This window comes from Notothenia coriiceps, unplaced genomic scaffold (assembly GCF_000735185.1).
Source record: "Notothenia coriiceps isolate Sejong01 unplaced genomic scaffold, NC01 NC01_scaffold00037244, whole genome shotgun sequence".
NCBI classification, from domain to species: Eukaryota; Metazoa; Chordata; class Actinopteri; order Perciformes; family Nototheniidae; genus Notothenia; species Notothenia coriiceps.
The window spans coordinates 6950585-6962958 of NW_011369945.1; the positions used below are offsets into that span (position 1 = coordinate 6950585).

At 46.5% G+C, this 12374-nt stretch overlaps 1 protein-coding gene across 1 annotated transcript; it reads right to left on the reverse strand.

Moving 5' to 3' along the window:
- Positions 1–898: 898 nt before the first annotated feature.
- Positions 899–10675, reverse strand: LOC104965242 (titin-like). Its single transcript, XM_010794200.1, has 17 exons — positions 10529–10675; positions 9588–9846; positions 9348–9402; positions 8687–8890; positions 8104–8246; positions 7885–8009; positions 7288–7515; positions 6650–6888; positions 6025–6257; positions 5670–5834; positions 5398–5566; positions 3555–5248; positions 3147–3428; positions 2790–3056; positions 2141–2413; positions 1788–2051; positions 899–1179 (listed from the first exon to the last, which is right to left on the reverse strand). The coding sequence occupies exons 1-17, from the start codon at positions 10673–10675 to the stop codon at positions 899–901; spliced, it is 5028 nt and encodes a 1675-aa protein (XP_010792502.1).
- Between the last annotated feature and the right edge of the window lie 1699 nt (positions 10676–12374).

Consider the following 12374-nt stretch of genomic DNA (forward strand, 5'->3'; position numbering starts at 1 on the left):
AGGAGGTGAGGAACCCCCCTAGAGGAGGTGAGGTCCCGCCCCCCAATAGCACTTTACCCCTGCCTATATGCCATGAGCTGATTATGGAGCCTTCATTGTAACAGTAATTCAGATGAGCCAGATATAAAAGGCCTCAAATTGGAAGCATTGTCTGGGCCGTCTTTTTCACCCAATTCTGCAATAGGTAGATCTCGCCTTTCACATAGGCCGAGGTCGGTGATCTTGGGCTTAAAAAGGTTGGTGACCACTGCTGTAAGTAATACATTTCATTTCTAGAGTACACTTTAAAAACGTCATCTCAAGGTGCTTCACAATGCTAGGAGGAGAAAATACAATAAAATAAAATTTTATCTAAGGAGCATATTGAATGAAATATGGTAATATAAAAAAGGTTAAGAGCATAAAGGTTAGAATAAAATAAAGGACAGCCAGTAAAATTTATTTTGAGGCTTTTTTTTTAAAAACAGAGTGATGTAGAGGTCTGCATGTTCTCTGGAAGCTGATTAAGTAATTATGATTTTATTATTATAATGATATTTGAATGGTTGCTGTAAAAGTGTTTCTCCAATAAATGCAGAGTTTTGTGACGTCAGAGAGTCAACATTAGCTGATACCAGATCACAATTGAGAACCCCAAACTGCTCCTGTGGGGATTGTCCACAGTACTGAATGTATGTAAGTCGCTTTGGATAAGAGCGTCTAACAAATGACATGTAATGTAATATCAATTATATCACATCTGCTGCAATACCTACTTGCTTACGTTCAGCATCAAATACATCACCACTGCGCTCAAAAAACAATGATATACTCATTAAAGAAAGTTGATTTAATAAACAAAGACACAGATTTGAAAATCAGGATTCAACAGAAATTTGAAGAAAACAGTTTAGAATGTTTAGAAAGAGATGTAGTTACCGGAGACGGTGAGCATGGCGGTGCACATCTTCTCCCCGGCGGCGAACATGTACTCGCCCTCCTCGTCCTTCATGGAGTTCATGACGGTCAGCGTGTGACGCTTGTTCTTGGACTCCATCTTGTGTTTCGGCCCGGCCTTCAGAGGCTGCCTCTTGAAGGTCCAGAAGGCGTCGATGCCGGCGTGAGAAACTTCTGCGTCGAAAACCACGTTCTCCGACTCTGAGCACTCCTGGTCTTTGATCGGCTTCAGGATCTGCACGGCTGGTGGGGGACAGGGGATCTTTAATATATATCTTATACAGTAATAATAATACATTGGATTTTTATAGCGCTTTTACTAATGCTCAAAGACGCATATACGTATATATATTATTTAATCAGCTGCAGGAACTGGTTATACTATTTGTATTATTATATTAAACATTTCTATCTCAATGTCTTACTATTTTTAACACTTATTTAAGGATTGATTCAAGACATTTGAATTCAAAGTATTTTTTTACATATCCCTAACTTCCAAAGTGTTGGCAAAAGTGAGCATTAGATGCTAAAATAGTTAGCATTAGATGCTAAAACAGTTAGCAATAGCTGCTAAAACAATTAGAAATAGCTGCTAAAACAGTAAGCATTAGCTGCTAAAATGGTTAGCATTAGCTGCTAAAACAGTAAGCATTAGCTGCTAAAACAGTTAGCATTAGCTGCTAAACGTTAGCATTAGATGCAAACTTTTGGTGAATTTAGAAGAAATGTACACAAACACGCAAAGTTAGTCTAATAAACTCCTGGATGTGGATTCTGGAGGTTCTCTTTGATATCTCCAATCTCTTTCTCTTTCTCTCTCCCTGACATGAAGACATCAGTAAACTCACTCTGGACGGTGAACTGGCAGCTGGTCTCGGCCCGGCCCACCAGCAGCTTGTACTGGCCCTGGTCCGAGGCGAAGGTCCGGTTGAAGACGAGCCTCTGCTTGGATCCCTTCGCCACCATCTGCACCCGATCGCTGGCCGTCAGCAGCTTCCCGTTCAGGAACCACTTCACAGAGAGAACGTCCTGCGCTGAGATCTTTGTCTCCAGCACCGCCTTTGTGCCTTCAACTGCACTCGTGTCCTTCAGAGGGGTCAACACGCCGATCGCTGAAATACACAGGAAATACTTCAGTATCACTGTACAGGAAATACATCACTATACAGGAAATAAGATAATTGTTTCGTTGGCGTCTTACTCTGGATGACGACCTTGGCGCTGGTGGAGATGGCGTGATCAGGGACCACGAAGGAATACATCCCATGATCAACCTTGCTGGTGTCTTCGATCAGCAGCTTGTGGATCTGTTTGTCGACGACCACGTGGACGCGGTCGGACGCCGTGACCGACTTCCCGTCCTTCATCCAGCTGCCCTCCACGTTCTCCTGGGAGAAACGGACCTCCAGCTGAGCGATGTCGCCCTCACACACCGTCAGGTCGCTGAGCGGCTTCATCAAGGTGATCGGGCGAACTGCAAGGGGAGAAACAGACATTATAATAATTATTTAAAACAGATAAATAAACGACTTTACATGCAGGTCAGCGCACTAAACAAGACATAGGAGTTACTCTAGGAAACTGAGAAATACTCAAATCCTTAAGGCTCTCAAAAATATTGTAAAAAGAATACACCAGAATATATGAAAACTTTTGTAAATAACTTTTGAAAAATAACAAAAAGTCCTATATTGTGGGATCCAGGGACACTGATCGAGCTCGGACCCTAGTAAAGAAGAGTTTTATTTGACAGCTCTGGAGTATGATGCACCTTGTGACTTGTTTCTGGAGCACTGTCAGGCCATCCTAGAAGAAAAGTCACGAAACTGAGCCAGACTTCCACAACTCACGTTTCATTTTCAGGGAGGCGCTGGTCTTGAACTCTCCGGTTTTGAAGGAGTATTTGCCTTGGTCCTCCTTCTTCACGTCTTTAACGGAGAGGCTGTGTCTGCCTCTGCGGGAGGAAATGACGTATTTGCTGCTGGCGGAGATCTCCTTCTCTCCGAAGAACCAGCTGCCTTCAGTGTCCTCACGGGAAACCACGCACTCAAACTCTGCCGAGTATGTCTCTGGGACCTCGGTGCTCTCCAGCTGCTTCACCATCTCCAGTGGAGCACCTGTTTACATACAGGGGGAAACTTCCTGTTAAATACACAAAGAGAAACCTCTCTTTAGAGCAATGACTGGTTATCTTTCAGCTGACCCACCTTCTACGGTGAGCTTTGCGGTGGTCTTCACGTCTTCGTCGTCAATCATCATGCAGGAGAACTCGGCGTTGTCCTTCATGCTGATCACCAGCACAGACAGGAAGTGGACCTTTCTGTCGGCGTGCATCCTGTACTTGTCTCCGGTGAAGATCTGCTGGTTGTTCTTCAGCCATTTGACTTTGACGAAGGGCTCGTTGGTCTCACACTCGAAGGTGGCCATGGTATCCTTCTCTTTGGCCTGGACCTCCTCCAGCGGCTGGGTGAACTTGATCACCTGCTTGGCTGCAGAATGACAAAAATGCACAAAGTTTAATGAAATGCACATGTAGGAGAAACATTAACTGATAAAGAGTTTGGCCAGATGCTCCTGACCTACAGATATGAACTTCTTGTAAACGGTGGCGTTACCTTGCACCAGTAGGAAGGCGTGGCTGGACGTCTCTCCGGCGCGGCTGCTGGCCTTCACCATGATGCTGGCTGAATCCTCGGGCTGTACGTCTCTGATGACCAGCTCGCAGACCTGGTCCTCGGGCCAGTACCAGTTCACTCGCTCCGTCTTCTCCAGCTGAACGCCGTTCTTGAACCACTGGCACTCAGGCTCTGGTCTGCCCACCACCCGGACCCTGAACTTCACTTCGTCTCCCAGAGAAACTGTCTGGCTGGTGATGCGCTCCAGGATCCTGGGGGCCTCCATGCTGGCGGACAGCTTCACACGCTCTGGTTTCAGAGGCTTTGCGGTCACTTTACGTTCCTCCTCCGCTTTCTTCTTCGCCGCCTCCTCCTGTGCCTTGGCGCGATGCAACAGATCCTCCTTTGTCTTCTTCAGCAGATCCTCGTAGGACTCATCCTTCTTGCGGGACTTGAGCTCCACGGCGGTGATGGACTCGTAGTAGCCTTCCTCCGTACGGCGCTTGAACTTCCCGCGCAGCTCATCGGACTCCTCCGTGGATTTAGCGTGCACATTCCTCTGGGCCTTCTTCAACTTCACCACCTCCTTCAGCGCGGAGTCCTCGGAGGGTTTCTCAGCCTTAACAACCTCGAATGTAGCTTTTCCAAGTTCGGCAGGGGCAGCGGCGGGTTTCACCTCGGTGCGACGCAGTTGAGTCCTGTTGTCCTCTTTCTCCACGATCTCCAGCTTCACCGTGTGTCCGACCACGCCCAGGTTGTTCTCCGCCGTCACCTTCACCTCTCCTGAGTCATAGGATTTGATTTCTGTGATCTCCAGGAAGTAAATACCGTCGTACCGGAGTCTGTATCTTTTGCTTTTGCGTATGAGTTGCCCGTTGAGGTACCAGTTGACCTTGGGAGTTGGGTAGCCGGTGACTCTGCAGCGGAAGCGAGCCGTGTCGCCCTCCTTTAGGCTGGCGGGTTCAGGAAGAAGCACGATCTCAGGTTTGATCTTCTCAAACTCGTCATCAGTGGTGACACCTGTAGGTCCGCCCTCGTGAGCCATGCGCTCCATCTCGTCCATCCGATGAGCCCCCTTCCTGCCTTCAGGGAGCTGAGTCTCCTCCACCAGGCCTTTCTCGTCCTTCACCACCAGCGTGGCGGACGTCTGGTCCGCCCCGTACTTGTTTGTGGCTCTGCAGGTGACGACGCCGCTGTCTCTGGCGTACGCCGCTTCGTAGTCCAGACTGCAGTATCCGAACTCGTTGACCATGCGCAGCCTGTTGGCCGCCTCCAGGGGTTTCCCGTCATGCAGCCACTCCACCACCATGGTGGGGTCTCCGATGGGCGTCAGCCGGCACTCGAAGTGAGCCGGGCCAAAGCGCTTCATCCTGATGGAGGTCAGCTTCTTCTTGAACTGAGGCTTCTGCTGCTTCTCTTTGTCGTACAGGTCACCCTCCTCCCACTGGTCCTGGCCGTAACGCTGGTGCAGGGGCTCCAGTTCCGGCGCTGCGATATCCTTAGCTTTGTAGGTTCCTTTGGGAATAACAAGCTTCCTCTCTGGTTCGGGCTCCACTTGGTCCACCTCCACGTTGACCCTGCAGCGGGTGGTGTCTCTGCCAGCCTTGTTGATGGCTGTGGCCGTGTACCAGGCGCTGTCTGCACCGGCGGCCGACGGGATCTGAAACTTGGCCTCTCCTTTGGTTCCCTCCACCCTGCAAGATGGATCAGTCGTGTGAGAAAAACAGTTTTTCTCACATTTGTGCATACAAATAACAGGATTTATCTATTATAGAAAAAGCTTCTGATTGTTTTCCAGTTTATGCAATTATATCAAATATATGACGTCGGCTCTGAGAGCTACCTGATGTTGGGGTGCTTGTGTGGGGAGATGATGTCGCTGTTCTTCAGCCAGACGATGTCGGGCAGCGGGTTTCCGATGGCTCTGACAGCCAGCTCCACCAGAGTGCCCTGCTTCACACTCAGGTTCTTCAGCTTCTCTGTGAACTGGGGTCGCAACAGCGTCTCTTTGGCTGGAAAACAAATATAAAAAACCTCAGTGACAGTCAGTAACAGAGCCGGCTGATGGCAAATAAATGCCTCAGTGTCGTCTTTAACACAGTTCTGCAGTCTTACCGTCCACGGTGAGCGTGACGGAGATGTTGGAGCGTCCGGCCCGGTTCTGTGCCACCACGGTCCACTCTCCAGAGTCGTGAGGCATGGCAGGGACGATGATCAGGGACTGGGTCCCGTCCTCTTTAACCACGATCTTGTGAGTGTAGTCGCTAACCACTTGTTGTCCTGAGGAGGTCACGAGACACACATGTTATTGTCAGACCAACAAATCTTAAAGCCTGTTGCTCTAAACCAATCGCCCATTGGGTGTTTGTTTTCAGTCCAGACATTTGCAGACTACATGGGTTTCGTAACAACATGAACTCCCAACATTTATTTTAGAAGACCCTGTGGACTGATCTGTACTGAGACTCACCGTTGTGGAACCAGTATGTTTCGGGCATCGGTCTGCCGACCACCTTCAGGTCGAAGCGTGCCGTCTGGCCCTCAGAGCATTTACATGAGGCGGGCTTCATGACGAACACGGGTTTGTAGAGTCTCTCCAGCTGAGCCTCGTCCGTCTCGTCCAGCCGGCGGGCCGGAGAGCGTCCGGGAGAACGGCTGGAGGAACGTCCAGGAGACCGACTCATAGAGCGAGGAGACGAGGATCTGAGAGGGGAGAGGAGGCCATGAAGTCTACAGGTGTACTGGTCTACAGGTGTACGGGTCTATGCTACAGAAGAAAACCACTAAGATCATCTGACACACACAGTGTACAGTACAGCTACGGTTTTAAATGGCTGAACTAGCACAGAAAGCATTATAAGGACAGTCATACTGCTTTGATTTTATTCCAACCGTACAATTACAACATAAATTATTTACAGTTTTTAACCCGGACCTTCATTAATAGCCAAACCATAATGTGTTGTGGGGTCAGTGTCATTGGAATACATTTTCCCCTCAAATATTTTAGCAGTCACATCTTAAGTTAGCTAATGTTAGCAAAAGGCGCAACGTCAGGAGTTCCAGTTTCTCTGTTTCTTGAAAAGAGCCCTTACCTGATTCTTTGCATGGCAGGTTGTGGTGTGTATCTTTGAGGAGCTCCAGCTCCGGACTCGACGTAGAGCTTCCCGGAGCTGACGGAGTTCCCCTTGATGTTGCTGGCGAAGGCGGTGTAGACGCCCTCGTCCTCCGGCTGCACCACAGGGAGGCGTAGGCTGGCTCGTCCGTCCTGGAGAACCTCCATCTGGTATCGGTCACCTGATCTGATGCGCTGGCCGTCTTTGAACCAGGCAATCTGTGGAAGACAAACAGTCATACAGAGCTGCAGGTGTTTCTGTGTTCCTGAAGGCATCATCACTCTGGTCCAATGGGATTCCTCCGTGTGATTTTGGATTATGGCAGAAAATAATCTCTGTGTCAAACAGATGTTTATGATGCTTTCACGTTTAGTTCAGCAGGATAATCCCCACAAATTAACACCACTTTATGATTTCTGTCCAAATCGGAGAAAAAAGTAAAATTCTGAAATGTTGAGAACATTTCATAATTTAAAGAAAAAAGGAATTCTGAGGGAACAAAAAATTTCTGAGAAAAAAAAGGAATTCTGAAAAAAAGGTCAAATTCTGAAATTCTGAGAAGCCTAACCCTAAGAAAAAACCCATCATTTGTTCATATTCAACATAAAGAGCAGTACCTTGGGGAGGGGCATCCCGCTGCTCTTGCAGTGGAAGGTGACCCCCATACCCTCCAAGATCCTGTAGTTTTTGACGGGGGTGTCGAAGATGGGCTGCACGGCCTCGTTGGGGTCAGAGGTCACGATCAATTCTCCGTCCTCCGTCACGATCTCTCTGTAGGTAAACTTCATGATGACAAGCTCGTACTCGTGGATGATCCTCTGCTCGATGGCAGACAGATGGAAGTCCTGCAGACCAGAGGAGGCGGGACAACGTTTATTAAGACCAGGTCAGCATGCAGAGACTTCAAGATGTGTCTTTAACCCTCACCTCAACCAGGTCAGCATGCAGGGACTTCAAGATGTGTCTTTAACCCTCACCCTAAACAGGTCAGCATGCAGAGACTTTCACTGAGACTGTGTTGATCTGAGAACCAATATAAAAACTCCATGCTTTCCTCCTTCAACTTTGTGTGACAAGCTGTTACCCTTTTTACAAATTTGGTTTGGGTTTTAGGTAACTGTTTAAACCCAATGCTCTATGAGTCCTAGACCAAGCCCCAGAAAGTCCACTGGACCAGTTCTCTTTATACCTCCATGCTATAAATCTGCTCCTACCTGTCCGGTTATAATGGTTGAGGTCTGCTCCATGGGGGTCGCCCTGGCGGTGGGCTCCTGCACCATGGCTGTCACTTCAGTCTTAAAGGTGGCTTCCTGTTTCTTCATCAGGGCTTCGTATTCCTCTGTCGAAACAAAGCATTCAGCGTTAGACTGCAGCACTTCTTTTCCTCTAACCTCTTCCTCGCTGCAGGTGTTTCTGACAGAGGACTTTCCTACCTTCCTCCAGCAGGTCTGCAGAGGCAGAAACTTCTCCCAACTGGTTCTTGGCGAACACCGAGTATTCTCCGGCGTCATCGGCAAAGGTCATGGAGATCTCCAGCTTACATTCGCCGGTCTCCTTCTTATAGGTAACTTTATATCTGATGGAGGAAGGGGGTGAGGGGTGTGTTAAAGATCATTCAAAGAGAGCTGCTGCCCCCTACAGGCTGCAGTGTGCATTACAGATACAATGACTACATTGATCTTTGCTTAGACTTTAAAGAGCAAAGACTGTGATAGACTTACAGTCATGGGGATATAGCCTCTGTTGCACTTTAGCATTGGTTTGATCAAATCTAAAACCATCACTGTGTCTTTCCTTTTTAGGGTTAAAACCTTGTTCCAGTAGAAGATCGATCTTCATGCTCTGAGTTAGAAACTCAAAATTCAGGTTTTCACATTAAATTACATGGTGCAACATGTCGCTGAGATATGGTTGAGAATTCCCTGGATTGTAAACACTGCTCTGGGTTTGTTATATGTTTGACAGCCCCAGGACATGAGGTACATTGCCTTCACAGCCGGTGTGTTCCTGACCCACCTGTATCCGGTAGTGAGCGGGACGCCGCCCTTCTTCCAGATGACGTGAGGTTTGGGGCTCCCCCCCACCTTGCAGTCGAACACCACGCTGCCCCCCTCCTCCAGCTTCTGAATGCTGGGTTTCCGGAAGAAGACGGGGGCGGCGTCCGGGACGTTGGCTTCGCTCACCTGAGACTCCGTCTCCTCTGGAGCCTCTTCTCTTTCTCTGCACACACAAACCTCCTGTTAGCATTTGCCGTAGCACTCTGTACGCTCAGTCCAATAGAGAGTGTGTTTTCTGGAGATAGACAACGGTAATCAAGCTGCACCACATCTAAATATTAAAGATCATTAAACCAATGTTCCAACTGACTGTGACTCAGTATTTCCCACTTTATGTCTTACTCTCCAATTTCAAATGTTTTAAAGGGCACCTTTACACAGTCTTTGTACTTTGTGGAAAGTAAACAAATGTCATGTCAAACCACTAACAGTGCATTGATACCACAGCGGTGGAGAATATGCAGTTTCCCTCTACAATCTTTTGGATCAGTGCTGTTATAAACCTTTGTCATCGGGGACATGTTAAATAAAGTTGCCTCTCATTACATTTTTTGTTAAATGTTACCGACATGTTCAGTAAAGTTGTGAAGGATATAAACTGGTGTTTATGGTGCACTCACGGTTTCTCTGCAGATTCTGCAGCCACCTCCTCTCTGCTCTCGATGTCCTCGGACACTGCAGGACAACCACGGGTTAGATAGGAAGAAACATAGAGTAAAATACATTAGTATATAGAAATATAAAGTAAAAACAGAAGAGGAACACCAAGAGTCTTAAAGGTATTGACATGTTTCTGAGGACTTTGAGGGCTATTTGTATTCTTTAAGTGACAGTAAATTATAATAATGTCTGTAGCTGACCCTGGACCAGCAGGTAGCAGGAGGTGCTGACGGTGCCCGCCTCGCTCGTGGCGGTGCAGGTGAAGCGCCCGCTGTCCTCGGCGAAGGCCTCACGGATCACCAGCTGAGCAACGGTACTCTCGTAGGAGATGTGGAAGTCGATGCTACTCTCGATCTTGTAGTCCTCTCTGAACCACATGATGCTGGGAGCGGGGTTTCCGCTAATTTGACACTCCAGCGTCACCGACTCACCCTCCGTCACGTTGGTGTTCTTCAGACCCTGCACACACAGCACTCAGAACAGTTAGTACGCATTGGGAAAATACTGAATGTCTTCTTCCAATATGAGAGTAGCATCATAACAAAGGTACCCCAACATGACAGGATGTGTGATTACCTAGAAGAGCATCAGGACTGTTTGAGGCATATGATAGCTATGTGATTAACATGATGATTCAGCCTCTATGGAGAGAGACTCTCTCTCCATAGAGGCTGAATCATCATGTTAATCACATAGCTATCATATGCCTCAAACAGTCCTGATGCTCTTCTAGGTAATCACACATCCTGTCATGNGTGTGTGTGTGTGTGTGTGTGTGTGTGTGTGTGTGTGTGTGTGTGTGTGTGTGTGTGTGTGTGTGTGTGTGTGTGTGTGTGGGAGAAACACAGCTAAGAAAATGAAGGGGGAAAAGCGAAATTGAGGAAAATTCTCTAGAGGGTAAACAGAGGGAACAGAGAATAAATAAATACAGAGGAAGCGGTTTGGTAATGGTCTGGTAGATGCTGAGGACCACACCCACCTATGTGTTTGTCTGCGTGTGCGTGTGCGTATGCGTGTGAGAATATATATATATTTATATATAATGCACACATAGTGTCTGCCTGTCTCTTCTCAGATTACCCTTTACATTAAAACCAGTCAGGGGGAAAATTACTACAGACCTGGGCCAGCGTCTGCCCACCTGGCCCCTCAGCGAGAGGAGGGGATGTGGAGCCAGAGGAGGGGATAAAGAGGAGGATAAGGGGATGAGGAGGTGGTTGGGGGGAGGGGGGTCAGAGGGACCTGGTGAGGGGCTCTGATCTGGTGTCAGCTTCACGCAAGAAGACATTCCAAAAATTCCACTTCCACTTGGTTTATGCTGATGCTAAACTTTAGCGGTAACTAAGAGTAACTTAAAGCTGCTCTAATCAATGTTTTATACAAACAATGGATCAAATGAATGAGTGTGATGTGAAAGTGGTGACACCTGACGAACAGACACATACTCATCTGTGTCTCCATTAGCTCATTTATTTTGGTTTCTGGGCGCAGTTAAACTGTTTTTATTGGCTCTAATCATCTATTTGAAATAACATGTGTCTGTTTTGAGCAAAGAAAGCTCTTTTAAAACCTCTGTACGGTACCTGTAAGGCATCCCGACAAAGTTAGAAGCTAACTGGCTAAAGAGGAGTATTTAGCAGATAATGGGACAGCATTTTAACATAGGCTTGGTGAGGAGCATAAATAAGCAGCTTTTTGTTCATATTTTCCCCATATCCACTTTAAAAAGTCAATGATATGTTAATGTCTTAAAAACGGTTTTTTGCTGCCTCCAAGTGGATCAAACGTATAAATACATCCAGATTCAAAGTGTTATCTATCTGTAAAATAAATAAAATACAATGCTTATTTACAGTGCAAAAGATTATTTTAAAGGAGTAACTAGTTGTGGAGGTGTAGAAAGTATTACCATTATGTTGCTGTAAAATAAAGTGGATGGAAAGTATAAAGCAGCATAGAATAGAAATTAAAGTAAAAGTTGTACCTTAGTGCCGTTTTTGAAGGAGATAAGCCGTGTGATGATGCTTAAGAAGAAATAGAGTTCCAGTGTAAGAGAAGGTTTTATTACCAGTGCTATTTACATAGAAATAATACAGCCTTGCCCCTTTCCCCTCCTTAAATGCACACACACTCACGCACATGAGCACGCACACCCTCAAGCACTCAGGCACACACACATACACACACAATCAGAAGCAGACATACATCAGAAATAAGACACACTCTCTAGCTTGATCTTATACAATGTTCAAAGATAACGCAAATGATCTCAAAACAATATTTGGAGTAGAAATAAATCAGTGTGGACAGAAAGCACAAGTGTTGGATGTGTTTTTGTTCAAGATGTGTTGTGTGTGAAGAAACTGGGCAAAAATAAATGATAGGTTTGAAATAACGAGAGGTTTTATGTTGAATAATATAACTTGGTTTGTGTGTCTTCTTTCAGGAGATGTATTATAAAACAGATGTGAAATATTGTTTCTTTTTATGTAGTACCACAAAGGCTGACTTTTCAAATTGGAGCCCTGATGACACTTGGCCCTGAAACTGCAGAATTATTTAATGTCGTTTTTTTGGAGAAAATAAAAACTAAAATGTGTCGTGTGTGTGTGTGTGTGTGTGTGTGTGTGTGTGTGTGTGTGTGTGTGTGTGTGTGTGTGTGTGTGTGTGTGTAAAGATGCCGGACGCTGCTGCTTTGAACTGATTTTTAATTCAGGGTGTCTTAAGGCCACTAGATGGCAATGAGTGCTTCAGAGCACACAGTGGTAATGTCACAGATGTTGTCTGCCCCCTCTTTTGTTTTCTCTCTTTAGAGGAAGGAGACCTCAGCTGTTGAAGTAGATTCTCCATTATGGGTTCAATGTTCTTTTGAAAATCATTTCCATTAAAACATGTTTTTTTTTAAAAGGGACAGTAACAAAAGGAAGGTCAGGAGAAGCAGTCTGCAGAGCAGAACTATCAGGGCTGTGTGTGTGTAGTTTCTATGA

Bases quoted from the DNA above. Each gene is read 5' to 3' on its own strand.
- LOC104965242 (XM_010794200.1), bottom strand. From the start codon at position 10,675: ATGTCTTCTTGCGTGAAGCTGACACCAGATCAGAGCCCCTCACCAGGT. The intron at 6,258-6,649 runs GTAAGGGCTCTT...CTCCCCTCTCAG, and splicing joins CCTGCCATGCAAAGAATCAG to ATCCTCGTCTCCTCGCTCTA. The intron at 1,180-1,787 runs GTGAGTTTACTG...GTCCCCCACCAG, and splicing joins CTGCCAGTTCACCGTCCAGA to CCGTGCAGATCCTGAAGCCG.